The 19011-nt window shown below is 39.7% G+C and overlaps 3 protein-coding genes across 3 annotated transcripts in view; 1 reads left to right on the top strand and 2 right to left on the bottom strand.

The window, feature by feature from the left end:
• The window catches only part of LOC145449861 (sedoheptulokinase-like), a 105296-nt gene that overhangs the window by 34674 nt on the left and 51611 nt on the right, over positions 1-19011 (bottom strand). The gene's annotated exons all lie outside the window — the stretch shown is intronic.
• Positions 716-9598, bottom strand: LOC145449864 (dynein regulatory complex subunit 10-like). The gene is made up of 9 exons (XM_080328308.1): positions 9350-9598; positions 9093-9292; positions 7138-7355; positions 5187-5335; positions 5003-5128; positions 3472-3594; positions 3286-3410; positions 1738-1855; positions 716-905 (listed from the first exon to the last, which is right to left on the bottom strand). The coding sequence occupies exons 1-9, from the start codon at positions 9455-9457 to the stop codon at positions 801-803; spliced, it is 1272 nt and encodes a 423-aa protein (XP_080184434.1). The 5' UTR covers positions 9458-9598; the 3' UTR covers positions 716-800.
• The window catches only part of LOC145449952 (uncharacterized), a 34596-nt gene continuing 28521 nt past the window's right edge, over positions 12937-19011 (top strand). Inside the window, exons 1-7 of the mRNA XM_080328393.1 lie at positions 12937-13262; positions 14102-14154; positions 14421-14462; positions 15588-15690; positions 16330-16400; positions 16466-16522; positions 18661-18756. Of these exons, the coding sequence (XP_080184519.1) occupies positions 13120-13262; positions 14102-14154; positions 14421-14462; positions 15588-15690; positions 16330-16400; positions 16466-16522; positions 18661-18756 (565 nt within the window). The 5' untranslated portion in view covers positions 12937-13119. The remainder of the gene's footprint in view (positions 13263-14101; positions 14155-14420; positions 14463-15587; positions 15691-16329; positions 16401-16465; positions 16523-18660; positions 18757-19011) is intronic.

The raw sequence follows: 19011 nt of genomic DNA, 5'->3' as shown, positions 1-19011 counted from the left end.
GATCATGACCAATAAAAAGATTGAAGTCGGCTGTTGTACGGGTTCAATTGATATATTTTGAACTTGAGTTGCAGTCCAGTTGTTGGAGGTCTTTTGCCCGATTTCACAGTTCCTTTTTCAATATTAATCTCTATTGCGTGGCTCTTTCTGGCTGATTTCCGTTCCTTGTGAGTGCGCTCTTTCATCGGGTCTTTTTCTGGGCGCTTTTGTCGATGTAAGCCCAGAATAACCTCAGACGCAAAATCGAACCCATGCAGCCTGGGCGATAAGCGCTTATCGTCACAACTTCATATGGGTAATATGCGACGTAGTCTCAATAAATTTTAGGCTTAGCCATCGTGACCCACTTGGCCAATTAGGTCATTCTAGTTGTACAATTAGAGCGTCATGCTGGTAATCAAATTTCTGAGTTTCCATAGAGTGCTACAGAAAACTGTAAAGTGCGAGACCAGCCAAGCTGGTAGACAGACATTTATCATTCTCATAAATAAACTCTGATCTCATATGAACTCCTGGATTACAGGTGCAATTATTGCCAAAACATTGTGTTCCGAAATTTCAATCCATTTTATATTTCCTTGCGACACCATGCCAGGGCCTGAATTAGCAAAGCCATGCTGACTCCATACAGCCAGGCTATGACATGTCCCTGGGCTATCGTTTGAACATGAATCGAAACACCACGGTGTTCAACAAACAAATACGAATGTAGTGGTTCGCGGAGTCATCCTCCAATAAAGATTTATATTACAATATACAAAAGGTGTGACAGAAAACGCAATCATCCAATGTGATCAGAATCACTTTTTCTTTTTACTGCTTTTTCCTTTCTTTTTCTTTGACTTGTTTTTGAGAGCTTTTCGTACTTTGTATGCTCGGAAGTACGCTTGGATCGTGACAGCGGCCTGTAATTAGAAGGCAAGTTGTTTAACATACATAGATAGCAGATGTGGTCGAAGTTCCATTGCTGGCACTCAAGTAGAAGTAGTAGTAACATAAATTTCTACATGAGTGGGAGTAGCGATTTCCAAGTAAGTAGAAAAATATATATTCAAAGCCGGTTATTGCCTGGAAAAGTGTCAAGTAGAAGTAGTCTAAAACATAACCACTTGTAGAAGTAGTGGAAGTAGGCAAAATCTACTAGAGGTAAAAGAAGAAGCAGGCTACTTTGCTACTGACCACCCTGGTGGATAGACGGTACTTCACAAGGAACTACATTTATGATATTGCATTGCATGTAAGGAATGCATTCAGTCTCTTGACTCAAACACAGTCATTGTTGAAGAGCTTCTTAGAGGTACAAAACTTCAATATACAATTGAATAGTATATTCATATTGAAATGAACACGAATATATTCGGCTGACACTCGTCAGGATTATTCGTAAGCAACTAGTAGAGAATTGGAAAGAGCGTTGTATATTGAGAATCGTATCACAAAATATGACGTCACCGGCATGAAAATTTCAATAAACGGAGCGCGAGATCGCTTAAGATCAATTTACTATTTATAGTTGGTACACAAACTCGTTCTGTTGGCAGAGACTTGGTTGGTCAGTCGAAGATATCCGGGTTCATTTTAATATGAATACCCTATTCAATTGTATATTAAAATTTTCTACCTCCAAGAAGATCTTCAAGTAATAATATAAGCTAGGTAATTATTATAAATACCACATAACCTAAATGACTATAGACATTATGAAATAGGTTAATTCATAAATTGACGAGTGCACACCTTTATGTTTGCCTTCAATTCTCTCTCTTCCTGTTCTCTCTTTTCTTTGGCGATACGTCGTTCTTCCATTATCTTGCTGTATTCTTCTTCAAGCACTTTGAATTTCTCTTCCAACTCACTGAAATACATCACAAATCAAAATATGTGACAGCGGTTGACTATTATTGAGAATTGCTGTGAGCTCAGTTGGTGGACCCACACATCAAAGGTTTGGAACATAACAAAGGAAGAAACTGTTGCTCAGCCTTTGTCTGAAGTGATCCAAATGGAAACAATGGAAATTCGGCTACAGAACAGCTGAGTAGTGAATGTCATGTCTATTGAAAATGTAGTGTATTTATGCAAACACAACACCAATACCAAAGCCCAGCACTAATGTAAGGAAAATATAACCAAAAATAAACGATTAACAAAACAGTAGATTAACAGCAAAGGCGTAATAAACTACAAAAAGTATTAGATAAGTCGGATGGCACCAGGGTTCATCGAGGGCCGAGTTCACTGGTAATCGTAATAACTCGCGTGTCGATTTTTTGGTGAGTCGTCTTGATTCGAGTCAAAACTATAAAAGTGAAATTGACTTGTGACTCGGGACCTTGTGACTTGGTTACAACCCTACCAAATACACTACAAAAACTATTCGGTAAGTCTGATGGCAACCCCAACAACTACACACAGGATAAAACGTCTAAAAATAGACAACAGACAGTAAGACACCATGAAAACAACTACCCTGAGATGATGCAAATTTTTGGACCAAAAACATTCTCTTACCTAACCATGTGATCGAGTCTAGGCCACGGGTAAAAGTGCTCATGCATATTTTAACTAAAAAAGAGGGAAAAAGTGTAATGGATTCAAAAATAATTACTTCATTGAGCCGTACCAGACGATACAGATAAAGTTAAGATCTCGGTCAGGAGCATGAAAGGGGCAACCCAGTGCAGGGCCGCTGAGCATAATATCTTGAAAAAACTACCACTACCTGAATCGATTCGATTCTGAATCGAGTATTAAGCTTTGAATTGACCCAAGTATTCGAGTAGCCTATTACTCATCATGATGTCACAACAGTACTATAAATAATGTGGAAGCTTCAAGACGTTCAAAGACTATGTTTCAAGTTGTACGTCACATTGATCTGTTATTTTTTCTACCATATCGATTTCATCGCACGTTGTGACAATGCTGTGAGTTGAACATGACTTCAGAGATATGTCATTTCCACTAACGTACGTAGCTTTGAACTACACGTTTCGTAAGCTACGAAACGACCAATCGAGGTTGACAACTTTCCACAGTGGAAAACAATTTCGAAACTATAATTTTATTTTATTAATCTTAATGACAAAGAGGCTATAATCTCAGTACTTGAAAAAATCGGCTTTCACTACTCATCCAAGCATTAGAATTACTACTCGATTAAGATCAGAGTCATTGTGCCTAGCCCAAGAGATCATACCAAAATCTTAGTTTCACAATCATAAGGAGAAGCTGACAGGGACAAAGTGCATCTTATATAAGGGTAATTCCACTGCGATCAAATACCTGAGCTGTTTCTTCTCTTCCGTATAGACCTTGTCGATTTTCTCATACTCGGTCTGCTTGTCGTCCATATCGGTGTCGTACTTTTGAATCCAGTTTTCGACCTCCGTTTCGATTTTATATTTTTTCTGCGCATACACACAGTTTGACAATCGGGTGTGCCTAAGAGAGAAGCGAGTAATCTCTCACCTTGCGTAGAGTCTGTTCCACTTCGCGGTTCTCTTGCAGCATCCTCGTCATTTCGTCTTCGACTTGTGTCACTTCCGATTTTAATTTCGACTGCTTGGCTTCGCTGTTTCTGGAGTCTGACGTCTGGAAAACAGACAATCAATCTTAAAGTGAGTGCAAGGTCATTTCAACGAGATGTGACTTTTAACTATTTTTATAGTGGATACTTCCGTTGGTGCGCCAATAACACTCGGTAGAGTAGGGTTACCATATTTTGAGACACGAAAAGGAGGACAATTTTTACTAGTCACTAAAGATGAAATATCATTCATGGCTACGTGGAATTTGGAAATCCGACTGCCAACATTGATGGCTTGACTTACAAAAAACAGGTCATACTAGGCTCCCAGAAGACCTGTTTTCACGTATAATGGGGTGGAGTTGACCTTTTTTAGTCAACATTGCCGTCTAAATCCAGATTTCATGTCTGTTATGGCACGTTTTAGTTCTATCTATAAGATTGCCTGACTTTAAAAGCTATACAGGAGGACATTTGGGTGTCCTCAGATGACATTTATTGGACGGCTGGACGCATATGGTAACCCTACGGTAGAGTCACCTGAAAAGTCAGAGATATTGACCCTATTTTGACAATGCATGCATTTATTATAGCAAAATCTGCAGCACTTATCACTACGGTTTGTACCGCAGAACCTAAACTTTTATAACAACAACAATATTTTTGAAACTTGCGAATTGTTCACGGCCTTGATTCCACGGTTAGATGTTACTGTGTTAAATATTATCCAATCTTCACAAAAATATATTGACGGGTCAAAACCCAGGGTTGTAACCAAGTCGCAAGTCAATTTTACTTATATAGTGTTCACTCAAGCCAAGTCGAGTCATTTTCAATTTACCAGCGAGTCCAGTGCGTGTCCAAGTCAGGTAGCAAGAGGTCGAGTCTAGGTCATAATGTGAAGACTCGAGTGCGAGTCCAAGTCATAGTGTCTACTGTTCAGTATTGAGTTCAAGTCAGGTTCAACTCAATTCCGTGAAACTATTGGGTGATATCGAAAGGCTCAGATTCATAATACTCATTTTTCTCACCCCAAACAAGTTTATTGAAACAAATAAAAGACAGTTTCGGGGCCTATTTTTCAATGATCGGTCCTGATATGTGAATGTATCGAGTCATGCGCAATTACTCGAGTACAAGTTGAGTCAATACACAAACTGACTCGAGTCAGGTTGAGTCATTTTCCATTTTTAAGAAAACGACTCGAGTCAAGTTGAGTCAACAAAAAATTGTGACTCGAGTCGAGTCATCACTAGAATCATTACAACCATGCCATAATCAAATGGTTCGGAAATGTATCAAACACTAGCTTCAGTTAGCTAAGATCTAAGATCAATTCAATAATGTGTGAACGAATTTCCTTTTAGTGATAGAATAATAAACAAATAGTGTGAGTGTGAATAGACTGAAGAGATAATTAGCGAGCGTTTTCACTAGATATGCCAGCAAATAAATACTGTCAAAAATTGTCACCTGCTGCTTGTCCGCTTCTGTCTTGGTCCGTCGAATATGTTCCTCGGAAAACTGCTCAATTTGGAACAAGTCGTTTTTCAATCTCCGAATAATCTCCGTTTTCTTGCTGGTTTCTTGTTCTTTGTCCTAACGTATCAATGTTTGATCGTCTAATTCATTAATGAGGACACAGGGACACACCCACCTCCAGCGCTTTATCTAATTGGGCCTGCAACTCGTCGATGTTGGCCAAATTCTTTTTTTCGCGACTCGACACTTGCTCTAGATATGCGGCCCTGTCGGACTCTTCAGCCGGTGTGGTGAGTAATAATTCAAGCATGATCGCCCGCATTTCTGTTACCAAAAATAAAATATGTCTTTACCCCATTCAACTTAAAAGGTCGGACAGTTATTTGTAGAATAATGATATAGGTAAAATAGTCCTACATATACAGAACTTCAATATACAATTGAATAGTATATACATATTGAAATGAACTCGAATGTTTTCGGCTGACACTCGTCAGGGGTAATCGTCAGCAATTAACGGAGAATTGGGAAGAACATTGTATATCAAAAATCGTATCACAAAATATGACGTCACCAGCATGAAATTTCGACTAATCGGGGCGGAGAGAGCGCTTAAGCCAATGTAGGCGGTTATCGTCACCACTACGCTATCCCCCCATCTATCGCCGTCGATCTTTCTTGTATCGTCGCTATCGTCGCACTTCGTGTTGGTTAAGCTGAAACTATCTCTTTCTCGGTGTGCCTTTTTGGCGCTGAAATTCTGGTGCCTAATACTCACAACGGCAGGCTGCACACGCGAATACAGTTATATGAAATCCGGTACACTATGCTTATTGCTATTTAGGCCTTCTTGTCGTTTTTTATTGCTCGGCGAGGATAATAAGCCTGCTGACAGTATATACCGCACGAAGAAACTTTTCAAGTTGAATACATCGCTCATCTCAAAATTACTCTACTTAATGTCAATTTACGAAAGTTTTCGCAAAATTCGGGGGCATTGCCTCTTTCTCCCCTTCTGGGTACGCCTATGTCACCTCTGCTGCATGTCAGTAAGATGCAAATAATGCTTAAGCATGTACTATTTTTAGATGGTCCACAAACTCCTTCTGTAGGCACAGGCTAGGTTGGCGTATTTTGATAAAAGTCGACTCCAAGGCACCCAAATAAAAGTGTGAACGGCCTCTCCCGACAACTCAAAATCTGTCGTCCCAATAATTTTTCACGCATACAGGATTATCCAACAAATATTTGCCAATGGCAGAATTTATGGCCTTTGTCTGTTTTGAATCAAGCTTCAGGGTATTAGTCAAGGGTGAGCCTTCCACCGAGTGTGAAGCACGTGTTCTAATAAAAGGAGTTCGTGTACCACCTAAAAATAGTACATTGAACGCTCTCTCATTCACGAAATTTCATGCTGGTGACGTCATATTCTGTGATACGATTGTTGATGTACAATGTTCTTTCCAATTCTCAACTAGTTGCTGACGATTACCCCTGACGAGTGTCAGCCGAAAATATTCGGGTTCATTTCAATATGAATATACTATTCAATTCTAATAAATCTGCAAAAAAAATTTCGTTTCCCCAGGTTTTTCCTCTGACGAGTGTCAGCCAAAAATATTCGGGTTCATTTCAATAATATACTATTCAATTCATTTCAATATATTTGTTATTATCACAGGCTAGGGCAGAAAATATTAGTCTTCGGGAGTCATCACAATAAAAGGAGTGACGACATAAGATATGTACCAAGGGTAAGGATGGAAAATTTACGCCGCATTGATCAGCTACTGGCACAAGAACCAAGTTTGGCTATCAAATAGGTGAAATAGAGACTCTTGGAAATACAGAACTGCATTATACAATTGAATAGTATATTCATATTGAAATGAACCCAAATACCTTCAGATGACACTTGTCAGGACTAATCTTCAGCAACTAGTAGGCCCCTACAGAATTGGAGTTTGGATATACAATGTTCTTTACAATTTTCTTCTAGTTACTGACCATTGCCCCTGATGAGGGTCGATCTAAAATATTTAGGTTTTTCAACACGAATACATTATACACTTGGATCTGCTCGTAAGTTCCGCTTTCGATGTGAAGTGATGGAAGATAACCGGCACCTTTGAGTCCGTCGATGATTTTTGCATCGTTCTCCGAGATGTATTGCTTGCTCGTTTCGTGGATGAGTTCATTTCGCAGCGCAGTTGCGATGGCTGGGTTCAGCGCAAATTGCCTCATCACATTTTTGCAAGACCTCGTGAGTTCCTGTCTGAGATTTTCGAGCTTGAAGCTGTCTTTTGAATGCTTCACCACTTCATCATACACGGAACAGTTTTCTCTGGAAGGAAGTATGAAATCAGTAATGATGTTTTGCCAGTGTTTGCGATATTCTATTCATCATTAGATAATACACACCAAGTAAGTAGCATGGACAATAGTTCAGCATTGCCTTGATTAACGTGACACGGAAATTGGTGAAAGTAGGGATCACTTACACCTGTCATCGCGCAATGGGAATCATTTCGCCATGGAGTATAAAGAATCATCCGAGAACGAATTATTTGACCAAAATGCATGAACGGTAAAATAAAATCTAGTATTCTAATTCTAGAGGAGAGATGTGAAGTGCGAAGCTTGCAGTACAGACATTTGCCATTCTCATACTTATGAGGATTACCTCGGATCTGATATGAACTGAACTTAATTCAATTTACTAGTTTTCGCGAATTAAGTAATTCTAATTTCAAATCTAGTTTGGAAAAAACTTTGTAGAATTCTAATCCTAATTCTAGTCTAATTTAAAAAAAAACACTATGTACCGGTAGCTACAATTCTAATTCCAGTCTTATTGGAAAAAATCTTATTGGAAAAAACTGTGTAGCTATAATTGTAATTTTAATCTAATTTGTGAAAGTTTAAAATTTTATACTTTTCCAATTCTGTGTACATTATATATGCTGCTGAACTGTATCGGCATACATTGTAATTATATTTTATTTTCCAATTGCGTTCATTTTATTAAAATATTCATCAAATCAATACACCAGAAGATCGCGGTATAATGAAAAGATAGTAAGCTTGTGGTCCAGTAATCTTGAGGGCTGACTAGTACTTCTCCAATTAAAGCCCTGAGCGGATTAATGAAGTACTTGACAGGTTGGATCATTGGGGATATTATTTTTTCAATAATGATCAGTCCACTATGACGACATGACGTAGCCAAAACAGAAAATGTCAAAATATCCTAGTCCGAGGACAAAAACTGCCAGCGACTCAAACAATATTCTGACGTATATGTCTTCCCTGGTTATAGAACATGTCCTTCTGCCCCAGTGCCTTTCATATCTCTATTTCTCATTAATCAAAGGTCTTCAAAAGTCAACAGTTCAAAACCGTTGTACAGAAATATATATGTATAGTCAACCTAAACTGGAACATTAGTTTGCCTTACGGTACCGCCTACAGCATCTACATCAGGGATTCTTAACCCGGGTTTTTTGACTTATTTGTCCACATTTTTCTTTATTTTCAGTGCTCACACAGGAATAAATAGCCAGACCAACAATACGAACACAAATAATTGTTCTAGAACAGTGGTTCTCAACCTTTTTTTAGACACACCCCCCTTTTTGATAATGAAAAATTTCGCGCCCCCCTTATAGTCATATCACAAAATCCAACTGGGATGCTAGCAACCCAAACAGATTGTTTGGTGGTATGGTCGATTATGAATGTTGATGAGAGAATAAAAAAAGATGAAATTGGGTCTATATAGAGAGAAACACGCGTGTATTGGAGGTAAATCGCGCCAAGCGCGAAAAATTTTTTCAGGTGACCGCTTCTTCGCGCCCCCCAGGTTGAGAACCCCTGTTCTAGAATGTTCTTTCCAATTCTCTACTAGTTGCTCATGATTACCCTTGAGCCCTGACGAGTGTCAGCTGAAAATATTCGGGTGTGTTTCAATATGAATATACTATTCAATTGTATGTTGTATTTCTGTACCTCGAGGAAGCTCTTAAAACAGGGTTAGGATAACAACCCCTGTCATACAATAATCTGCTGTCATATTCCTTACTTGTGTATTTGTATAGCTTCACAAAGCTCCGCTCCAAGGGATACACTAAATCTCGGTAGTTGCATGAGGATGGTCGGTAAAATCGCGAGCAATTCATGTCGCCGTATGGTTTCATCAAGACACGCAACGATCCTTTGAGTCTCAACAGTCGCTAGCTTCTTCCTCACTGGGTCCAATATTCTCAAAGCGGCGGAAACACCCTGCATTTCATAAAAATATTGGTAAAAAAGTTTTGAAGATCTGGAAAGGACACGGACCTGTTGACTGTTAGCGCTACCGCTCCGAGTTCGATTGCTTTTCTTCGATTTCAGGTTCAACGGAGGTAAAAGAACAGCGCCGGGTCCATTTCTCATGACTTCAGTCATGGTGTTTTGTGATTTTTCTGGTCTATAAGACCCTGCCTTTATGAAAAATGCCTCGATACCTGACACTTATCGTCGTGTTTACTGCGCCATGAATGAAAGTACTCAATCCAACTGCGTATTTATTCGATGATGTTAGATAAGCATCATTTTGTTCGCCATGGAAACCTATCCCTTTCGCCACCAGATGGCAATGTGCTTTAGGGAACTTCTAAATGGCCAGGTAAACGTATATGATCTATCGCAGCTATTTAGGAAAGAGAGAGAGAGTGAGTCTTTATTTTCATCCGACCAAAATACATAACTAACGGCAGTGATGGTGTTACAGAAAATATGCATGCACAGTATTCGGTATTAGATAGGAATGATCGATAAGACCGTGAAGGTCATCTAGTCTGATCACACCAGCATCAAACAGTGCATCAAACAGGTACACTTGACTCTGAACAGTCTGGCTGAAAGGAAAGGACGTGATTTATTTTTGTCCCGGCACATACACCGACTCATGGTACACATGCACACGATCTGAGCATATGCATACCATGAGTACACGATCTGGATATGCCGCTGGACAAGGAAGGTGCAGATATAGCACTCACAAGGAATGGAAAGAACTAGTAGAAAGGGCCGCGGCTTCAAAAAGATCAACATCGAAAAAGGACTGTGACATCGGGCACTCTAGGCCGAGGTGGATGTTAGATTAAAAGGATCGCGACTGCGTGTCGTTCGACATCCTCCTATCTGTTCATTACATCGCATTGTGTCTTATCGCATTGTACATTGTGTGTGACTTGTTCAGATGAAAAATATCACTCAACGAATATATAGCCTTGTACGGCTTTCTAAGTCTTGCACCACCCCTACTTGCTATCCCAGTAATGCATGAGCGCCAAGCGGGGAAGACATGGTAACCGGTGTTACTAATCAGGTCTCTGATCCGACCCGGCCGGGGATCGAACCCACGACCTACCGATCAAGCATAACCGGACTGAGCTATATCAGTCAGATCGTGTTCAGTTAAGTTTATTGTAAATAATTTTTTCCTTCCAAAATCACCCCAGGATTTAGATACGAAAAACAGATAAGAAGGCGTCGAGGGGCTTGGAGTAGTCTTTGAGGTCAGACACCCGTATGGGCCTAGCTGGACGATATAATGAGAATGTAAAAAGTGGCATGTAATCAGAATGACGACAATTCGACTGTTGGTGAGCATACCCGTTAGTTTTCATTCAGTGTGCAATGTGCAAAGCGCATGCCTCCTCTTTACATCGCCTAGGCCATTGGTTCCCAACGTGGGCGATTTTGAGAAAAAAGGGATCGAAAATACCAAAAGTGGCGATTGGGGGGCGATAAGGAGCGAAAATGTTAGAACGACGAGTGAGATAATATTTAATTCACACGTCCTAAAATGCACGTGAATACGGCTTATTCTGCATATGACTCGAAAGTTGACTAAAAAAGGTCAACGCAACAGAAAGTAGTCGCGGTGAAACCGGTTTTCCGAGCATCGTACCGGAAAAATTAACTTGTTTTAGTCAATTCACCAGCGATCAGAGTTAGGTGAATAAATCTCCAGTTTATATGTCCTCTTTTTCGGGTCCGTAAATATGGGATACGAAAATTTGTGTGAAGCTTGATAAGGGGGCGATAAGTCGAAAAAGGTTAGGAACCACTGACCTGCCCAGGTGGGCATCTGATTGCAAGGACTACTCCAAGTCGTTTCGATACCTTGCATACGAACTCCCTCACGAACATTTGTGCATGTGAACAACTCGACATACACCAACTCATTTTTTTTACATTAGAAAATGACCTATTCTTTTTATCAATTTCGGTAATTTCAAAAACTGATTCGTGAGCAGTTCACTCACAGCAGCTATAGCAACGATAACGGTACTGACAGTCGAGAATTCAACCAAACATGTAGAAATGACTAAAAAATATAATCGTAAGAATGCGTTAGTGAACCGAACGTTCGCACCATCTCTGGCAGTTAGTTGTAATATTGCTGATGCTACTACTAGCCTACTTGAGGGTTACCATACGTCCTCCTTTAGGAGGATTTGTCCTCCATTTTCAGATTTTTGAAAATGTCCTCCGTGGGAGCCTAAATGTCCTCTTTTTTGGCAATTCGTCCTCCTTTACAGCTTTTTGAGCTAAGTGGATGGATAGCGATTCGAGTGGAAATGGGCATATATGACCTATGACGCTAAACAAGAAATTCCTGGTTCGAACGTAAGTGACGACTTTTTGTTTTCAGTCAACCAACGGAGAATGTGAGAGAAGAACTGTATTTCGAGACTTGAGCCAGAAAGTTGACCCTTTTTATTTTTGTCAACCCACGGAGAATGTGAAAGAGAAATTATTTCGGGACTCGAGTCGGAAAGTGCCCTCCTTTCCCGATTCCGAAATATGGTAACCCTTTACTCTACTACTACATCCTTCTCTTGCAGTGAAATTACGCGCAAAGAATTCTATATCTTATCTCACGTATAAGCAATTAAACATAGTAATTACATTCGAGTTAGGATTGACTATGCGGCCCGCGTGCCAGGGTTTCTACGACCCTGTACTACATCGTTCAACCCGTAGAATGATACATAATTGCCAAATAACCATGCATTCATAGATCACAAGGAGAGAAATGACAAACATGGGATTACATATTGAAGATCTATTGTCACCCCTGGGCATTTATGGCTTTGATGAATGAGTTCTTTAGTAATTATCTCAGTTTGCTTGTTGAAACGTCTATGCAAGAGATAATAAAACGTCGTCATGTATTAGAGGGTTTAACTCCACGCGTTCGCCTTATTAGTTTGTAGAATGAGAGTCAGTCTGACTTGGCGTATCTGGGAGCGTGTCAAAATCAATAATAATAGCATGGCCAGGTGGGACGTACCAATATATAGACAAATGGCCGAGTAGAGTGAGGCCGATGCATTTCGCGTGTCAGACAAAGTAGCCTACATAATGTTGTCTTGCTGATCAATTACAAAGGTGCAGATTTCGACCTGTAAGTTAAATAACAGTTCAGGATGTTTAGTTCTACTACAACAGGGGCTCCCAACCTTTTTTACACCGTGCCCCTCCATGAAAATTTTGAAAATTTGGTGTTACCACCTATTTTGTGCAACTTTTTGAAAAGATTAGGAAACGGTATTTTAATGGAAGAACTGGATATACTTTGAATGATACAATAATATAATTACAACCAACTTCAGTTATCGTATAGGCCCCGATATAACACACACTAATCATGGCAGTAGGCCTACATTAATTAGCTATTGCATATGTAGTTAATGTGATGGCTGAGCTATAGTTATTGCTCTGGCAATGCTGGTGAGGTGGTAAAGGGAAAAAGTTAAGTCAAGATCAAGAAGCATAGCTTATTGCTGGACTAATAATTTTATTAAATTTTATTTCCTTTGATTTGTAGGAGTAGCCGCCGAGATGATAAACTTTTTCAAATATTTCCATGCCCCGTGAAAAATGCCCCAGCGAGCCATGACCCCCAGGCTGGGAACCCCTGTACTACAGCAAACAAGCATCTAAATATACGGTTACAGCAATATTATTCAATTATTTGCCTTTTAACAGAATTCACCAATATATTATCTTCGGACAGGCATTACCTGTCACGTCCGTTGCATGAGGTGAACACCATGCGGATGTATATCAACCTATGTATTCTGGCGTCGTTCACTGCACACAGTTACGCAAAATGGCTGGACAGATGCAATGTGAGCAAATCAAAGCGAGATCCTTGTAAAATAGGATCTACATCCAGGTTTCTATGTGTTCTCAGGTGAGTTGGCTTCGATGCAACCGCTCAATTTGTGCTATTTGATAAGTGACGAGAATGAGCATTGAGCAGACATCTACTTGCAGACTTTGCAATGGGAGCATCAGAACTTATTAGCCAGGCTAGCGATACGGTATCGCGCCAATTTTTAAATCTGCATACTGTTCTATCTGAAATTTTGTTGGTTGCGTTGCGGGACACATTATCTGCACGTCACCTCATAGTAGTAATGTTTTTGTTCCCATCAATTATAACAAACCTCACTTATATGTCCGCATATTTTCATTGTAACTATATCAATAATTATACTATTAATGTATGTTTGGCCCTTCGACAGGAAACAGCCTTTCCGCAAGAAAAACAACAATTAAATACGATCACTGCAATGCGTATAGTACTTATCCAATCTTGGTAATCGTGGATTAGCGGTACATGTTATGAAAGGATGAAACATGACAAAATAAATGAGGGATGTGGACTCGTAGCTGATATCCAGCAATTATGGATCGCGTACATCAGATCAATGTCTACTTGTCGCAACCTGTAAGATGTCTTGTACATTCGAGACGTTTCTGCTGGCCAATGCTGACTTTATATTATATTTATAATTGATATTCATATAGCATATATTCAATAATATTAATATTTTCATGTTGTAGTTTCTCGAATATCATTTATTTCTCTACGGGTCCACGACCTAGCTAGATCCTACCTTTTATCACTATTTGTCTCTTTCTGTGTTCTTGCATACATAAATAACTACATTTTACTACGAAGGTAATGCCAAGAATGCCCTGTGCAGAACACCAGCCTGTAAGTTATTACGAGTGTTTCCATTCCAGTTCATGTTGCTGGGATGATTCGAAGACGCGGCCAGCGTGTTTCCGGCCTTCAAGTAACTAATTTATATACTTTGAATCCATGAGTGGTATATACAGTATATGTCTCAACTGTATTCATCAATCGATAATGTTTTGAATACTAACTTCCGAAATTTAGATCCAACGATTGACGTTACATGAACCGGGCTTATTCTTATTTGTGTCGCATTGTGTGACGCATCCCCACTCAGCATTGGAAATTCAGATGTACTGATATAGCGACGATAGTCAAGCGTATCTGTGCAATTCGCCATAATCATCTGACATTTATCCGTTTTAGCCCAACCCCGAGCCGTTCATCGTAGTTCAACGCCTAGCAATGGTAAGTACCATTTCGTACGTGTGGGTCCGTGAGCTCTACAGGCTGTTAGCTAACTTTTCGCTATTATATAGATAAGTTATCTCAGTCACAGTCAAATTTGGTGCTTATTGATAACGGTTTCCAATTACATTGAGATTTTGGTTGAAAACGCTTGGATTAGAATTAGTGAATTCGAATTACTAAGAAATTGCATTAAATCACAAATTAGATAGGCTTACCATATTTTAGAAATCAAAAAAGAGGACACTTTTTCAAATTCTCAAAAACCGGTTAATTTTTCCCACTTCGTGATCAGTTGACTAAAAAAAAAAAAAAAAAAAAAGGTCATCTTTTCGCTCAGAGCTAAAATCACCGTTTTTCACTCCGAAATACCCGCCGGAGCTTCATTTCTGTGCTAATTTGCGGCATATCACTCGCAATTTGCTCTAAATCTGCCTAAATTTTCAAAAAAGAGGACAAAATCTCAAAAAAGAGGACAAAAGGGCGTCCTCCGAGGACACTTATAAAAAAGTCAAAAAAGAGGACAAATCCTCTTAAAAGAGGACATATGGTAAGCCTAAAATTAGATAGATATACAATTAAATTAAAGATCAGTTCATATAAAACCAGAGATCATTCTCATAGTCATGAGAATAGAAAATGTCTGTAGGCTACACCAGTCTTGACTCCTTTCGTACTGTACAGTTCTCGTGTAGCGTTTTCAGGAGAAAGCAGAAATTCGATTAGAATTAAAATTAGAGCATATAGAAACTGTTCACAAATTCGATTTGGATTAGCTTACCGATGTTTCCCTCTACTTAGTCTATTAGACAAGGAGAAGTGGTTGGACTCGATATATCGCATTGTTTTAATATAGACAGCATTTTGATAATGCACACCTGGCATGAACCTTATAATGTACAGTGAGATTGTATTAACTACACGCACGTGCACTCGTGCAGTGCTCGTTTTTCTCCGATGACAGGTACTGGGAATTTAGTGATCGTAATTCAGCTTGTAATTGGTGTGTCACGCTTATGAGCATTTTAGGGGTGTATAACGTCTATTCCAGAAAGAACGACCGATTTCTTGTGTATTAGCGTGGAAAGTTTACGAGGCATCTACCTTATTCGGGCTATTTTACAGTGTTGCATCACGGTGGAGATCGACAGCATCGGGGATCAATCGTTTCGAAAAGCTGCAACGGCGACAGTTTGAGGCTGTGTGGACGTCGATTCTTTGTCGATGGGTTAGGCATTTGTTTTCATTCGTTTGTTTGAATTATACTAATTAGAGCGAATACAGGTTTCTTTGCTCTGATACTAACTCTATTCAAATTTGCGAAAAGTTATATCATCTAATCTTAATTCTAATCTAATTTCTGATTTTCCTGGAAATGTCACAGGAGAATTGTATAGCGCGAAACGAGCCAGGCTTGCTGTATGTAGATAACTGTCATTTTCACGCTTATTAGAAGGAACTCTGATAAGATATGACCAGAACTTGTTTCAATTTCCGAGTTTTTGCGAATTCAGTATGTTACAAATCCGAATTGAGTGGACAGTAGAGGCTGCGGGCTCTAACAATGCGCAAAATCAATACCGGCTTTATATTTCGTTGGTTTGGTATTCGCAATGCGAAGCACTAATGAATGATCCTCCGACAGACTGCAATAACATCCAATGAAGAGCAATGACACTATATTTATTACATTCTATAGTACGATTAGAAAAACTGGCCAATCTCGATCAAGGCCAGGTAAAGCGAAATTGGCTTTACGCTTCATCATAATGAAATGATTACCCATGATACCGAGAGCTGCGGTAGGCCTACAATTGAATATAGTAACTGCTAACCCTTGCACTGAATGAATATAATTGTTTCTCAGGAATGCCTGCGTTCGCTGGGGTTGCTGCTGGAATAGTGAAAAGTCTATCTGTGTCCATGCCACTTATACAAGTAAGACACTCTCGAACATTGTGCTACGAAATAACGACTACAGCGGTGACGGTATTTCTCAATAGTTTTGCATCTGAGAGATGAATGCCCATCAGGATACCGCAATCCGCCAAGATGTGACGGTGAGATATATTTTTATAGAGTAGAAAAGAATACACCTTTACGTAGAGCAATGCTGCTGGGTCGAAAATAGCAGGATTTGATTCTTCGACACTGACATTGCTACCATATATTTTGTATTTTCTGTACAGTTTGTACACATTCGCACTTTTTATTCCTAAGGATATGTCACCACAACGCACCTCCGAAAAGATTCACCAATCGACCAATCCGTTTCTATTCCATTAGATATATCCCACCATATCGGCACAGAACAACTATGGTTGCGATCGACCTTTCGCTCTAGTGTAGACTCAAAGACAAAAATACAACGAATATTATGCAGAGCAACTACAGATTATATGCGATCCTAATCATATATTCACTTCCATGCACAAGCTAAGCTTGGATCACTCGAAATTCGAGTTAGCAATTCATATTATCCCAACAACAAGGATATTTTACTACTTCCAACTCATTAGGCCTGCCCCATGAACCTAATCCATTTCAGAATGCGCTAACATAACATTTAACCCTTTGCGACCGGCGGTCTAGTATACTAGACCGCAACTGTTTAACGCAGAGGAGTCGATATTTAATCCAAGATAGCTAGACCTGTATTGGTCATAAACGATTGCAATCGGTTGGTATGTATAGCTCTTATAAATACGCATACATCAGACCATGTATAACCTAATGTTGCAATGTATATCCTGCTTGAAATGCAGATTGAACACGCAAAAAGGTTTCCCGCAAAATTGAATTTGTAATGATGTTCGCGTGAGTGACCGCCTGAAATATAAACCATTGTATCTTCCGTTCTAGACTTCATATAACCGATTACAGTTATCTTCTATGACTTGTTGTTGGTCATACTATTCTATGTAAGTCCTTATATCGAAGATTAGCACGTAGAAGATGTTTCAAATTGACGTGAAAGAAGCATACCTTATTACGTGAAAATCATGGCTGCGTAAGATGACCTGACTCGTTGCGGTTTCAAACAGATGCACAATTGCTTCAGGCAATAGCAAATTATACATATAGTTAGCCATTATCCTGGCATATCCATCAATATCCATATCATGGAGCTTAGTTTTGTATAACAAAGCCGACACCAGCCCTAACACCGTACAAATAAGCATGCGAGTTAGGCTATTTTTGTACCCGAGCCTGTGATAACAACATCATATAGAGGCAGTTATATATCTGTTTTAGATGGCACACGAAGTTACTGTTGGCTTGTATGACTACTGTTGATCATACATGGAGCATTAGCCGTGTAGAATACAGTTCAAATTGATGCGAAATAAAGCAATGTATCAGGTGAAATGACTTCCCGAGCGTATATGGGCACTGGGCAGTGTCGAATAAGGCAATATGTGTATACTTACGGATTCCTTGCAGCTGCAAGTTACATATAATAAGCAACTGGGGTTGATAACACTTCAATAGCATGGAGATGTAGGCCTATACTAACGGCAACATTGCCAAGGCAGTTCCTATGTTCTGCACAACTGGACGCGCGTTGCCTTCAACGAGAATACGAGATTACGTAATCGATTACTCATCGGCGGCGGCCGCGTGATTGTGCTCATCATCACTACCTTTCCAAGATCTTAGCGCTGGGCTATGAAGCGCTATGGTAGCATGTAATGTCTCGTTTGAACGTAGAGATTCATGCGGAAGGCAATCAGGTGGTCATATACTAAGAGATGGCCTAGGTATGACGTCAGGAGATATAGAAGAACAAAATTGTAATTTATTTTCAAGAAATCGTGAACATTTTCTCGCATAACGCTATTCCCTCTGGCGTCTGAGCCGTGAGAGTATCTCAGACCGCTAGGCGGCTACTTCAGGTTTACGTCAATATATAGGGCGTCGATTTAAGTCATATGGATGACATTTTATCGTTTTCTATGTGGATGCAGTAAAATTTTGGTCAGTAGGCCGGCCGGTTACAAAGGGTTAACATGTAGCACGTCGATATAATATCGCGATGCACTCTATTCTGCCAGAGAGTGATTGGAAAAGGCCAGTCAGCAGCAACCATTCCCTCGCGGGAAATGTGAAATGTGAAATGCAGAATACGAAAATACGACGCAGAAACTATTTTACGCCAGCATAGTGAGCAGTATTTTACCATTGTAACCCATTACAGAGGTCGACAACTGCGCATCCAACCCGTGTCAGAATAGTGGCGTTTGCCAGGATTTGGGAGATTCCTATCAGTGCCACTGCAAGCTACCGTTTCGTGGTGATATTTCGTGGCGTTTTACCCCTTGAAGTGATTCGCATTCGTATCATTACCCAGGAGATCAAAATCATGTTATTTGATAAGGAATTTCCAATAATATCCAATACAGTACCGGTAAGGTGTTTTTTTAAATGGTTATGGTCTGTAAATGAATCACTCTTTATTTAAATGGCATGCAAAGACGCGAGATGAGTGTGAAATACTGAAATCTCAAACAGGAACTCTGGCGAGTTTGATCAAGAATCAACTAAATGT

Source organism: Botryllus schlosseri, chromosome 11, assembly GCF_051294905.1.
Source record: "Botryllus schlosseri isolate E-star chromosome 11, Bs_hap1, whole genome shotgun sequence".
Taxonomy (NCBI): domain Eukaryota; kingdom Metazoa; phylum Chordata; class Ascidiacea; order Stolidobranchia; family Styelidae; genus Botryllus; species Botryllus schlosseri.
Note: the sequence above shows the minus strand (reverse complement) of the source record. Positions and strands in the feature narration are given on the sequence as shown.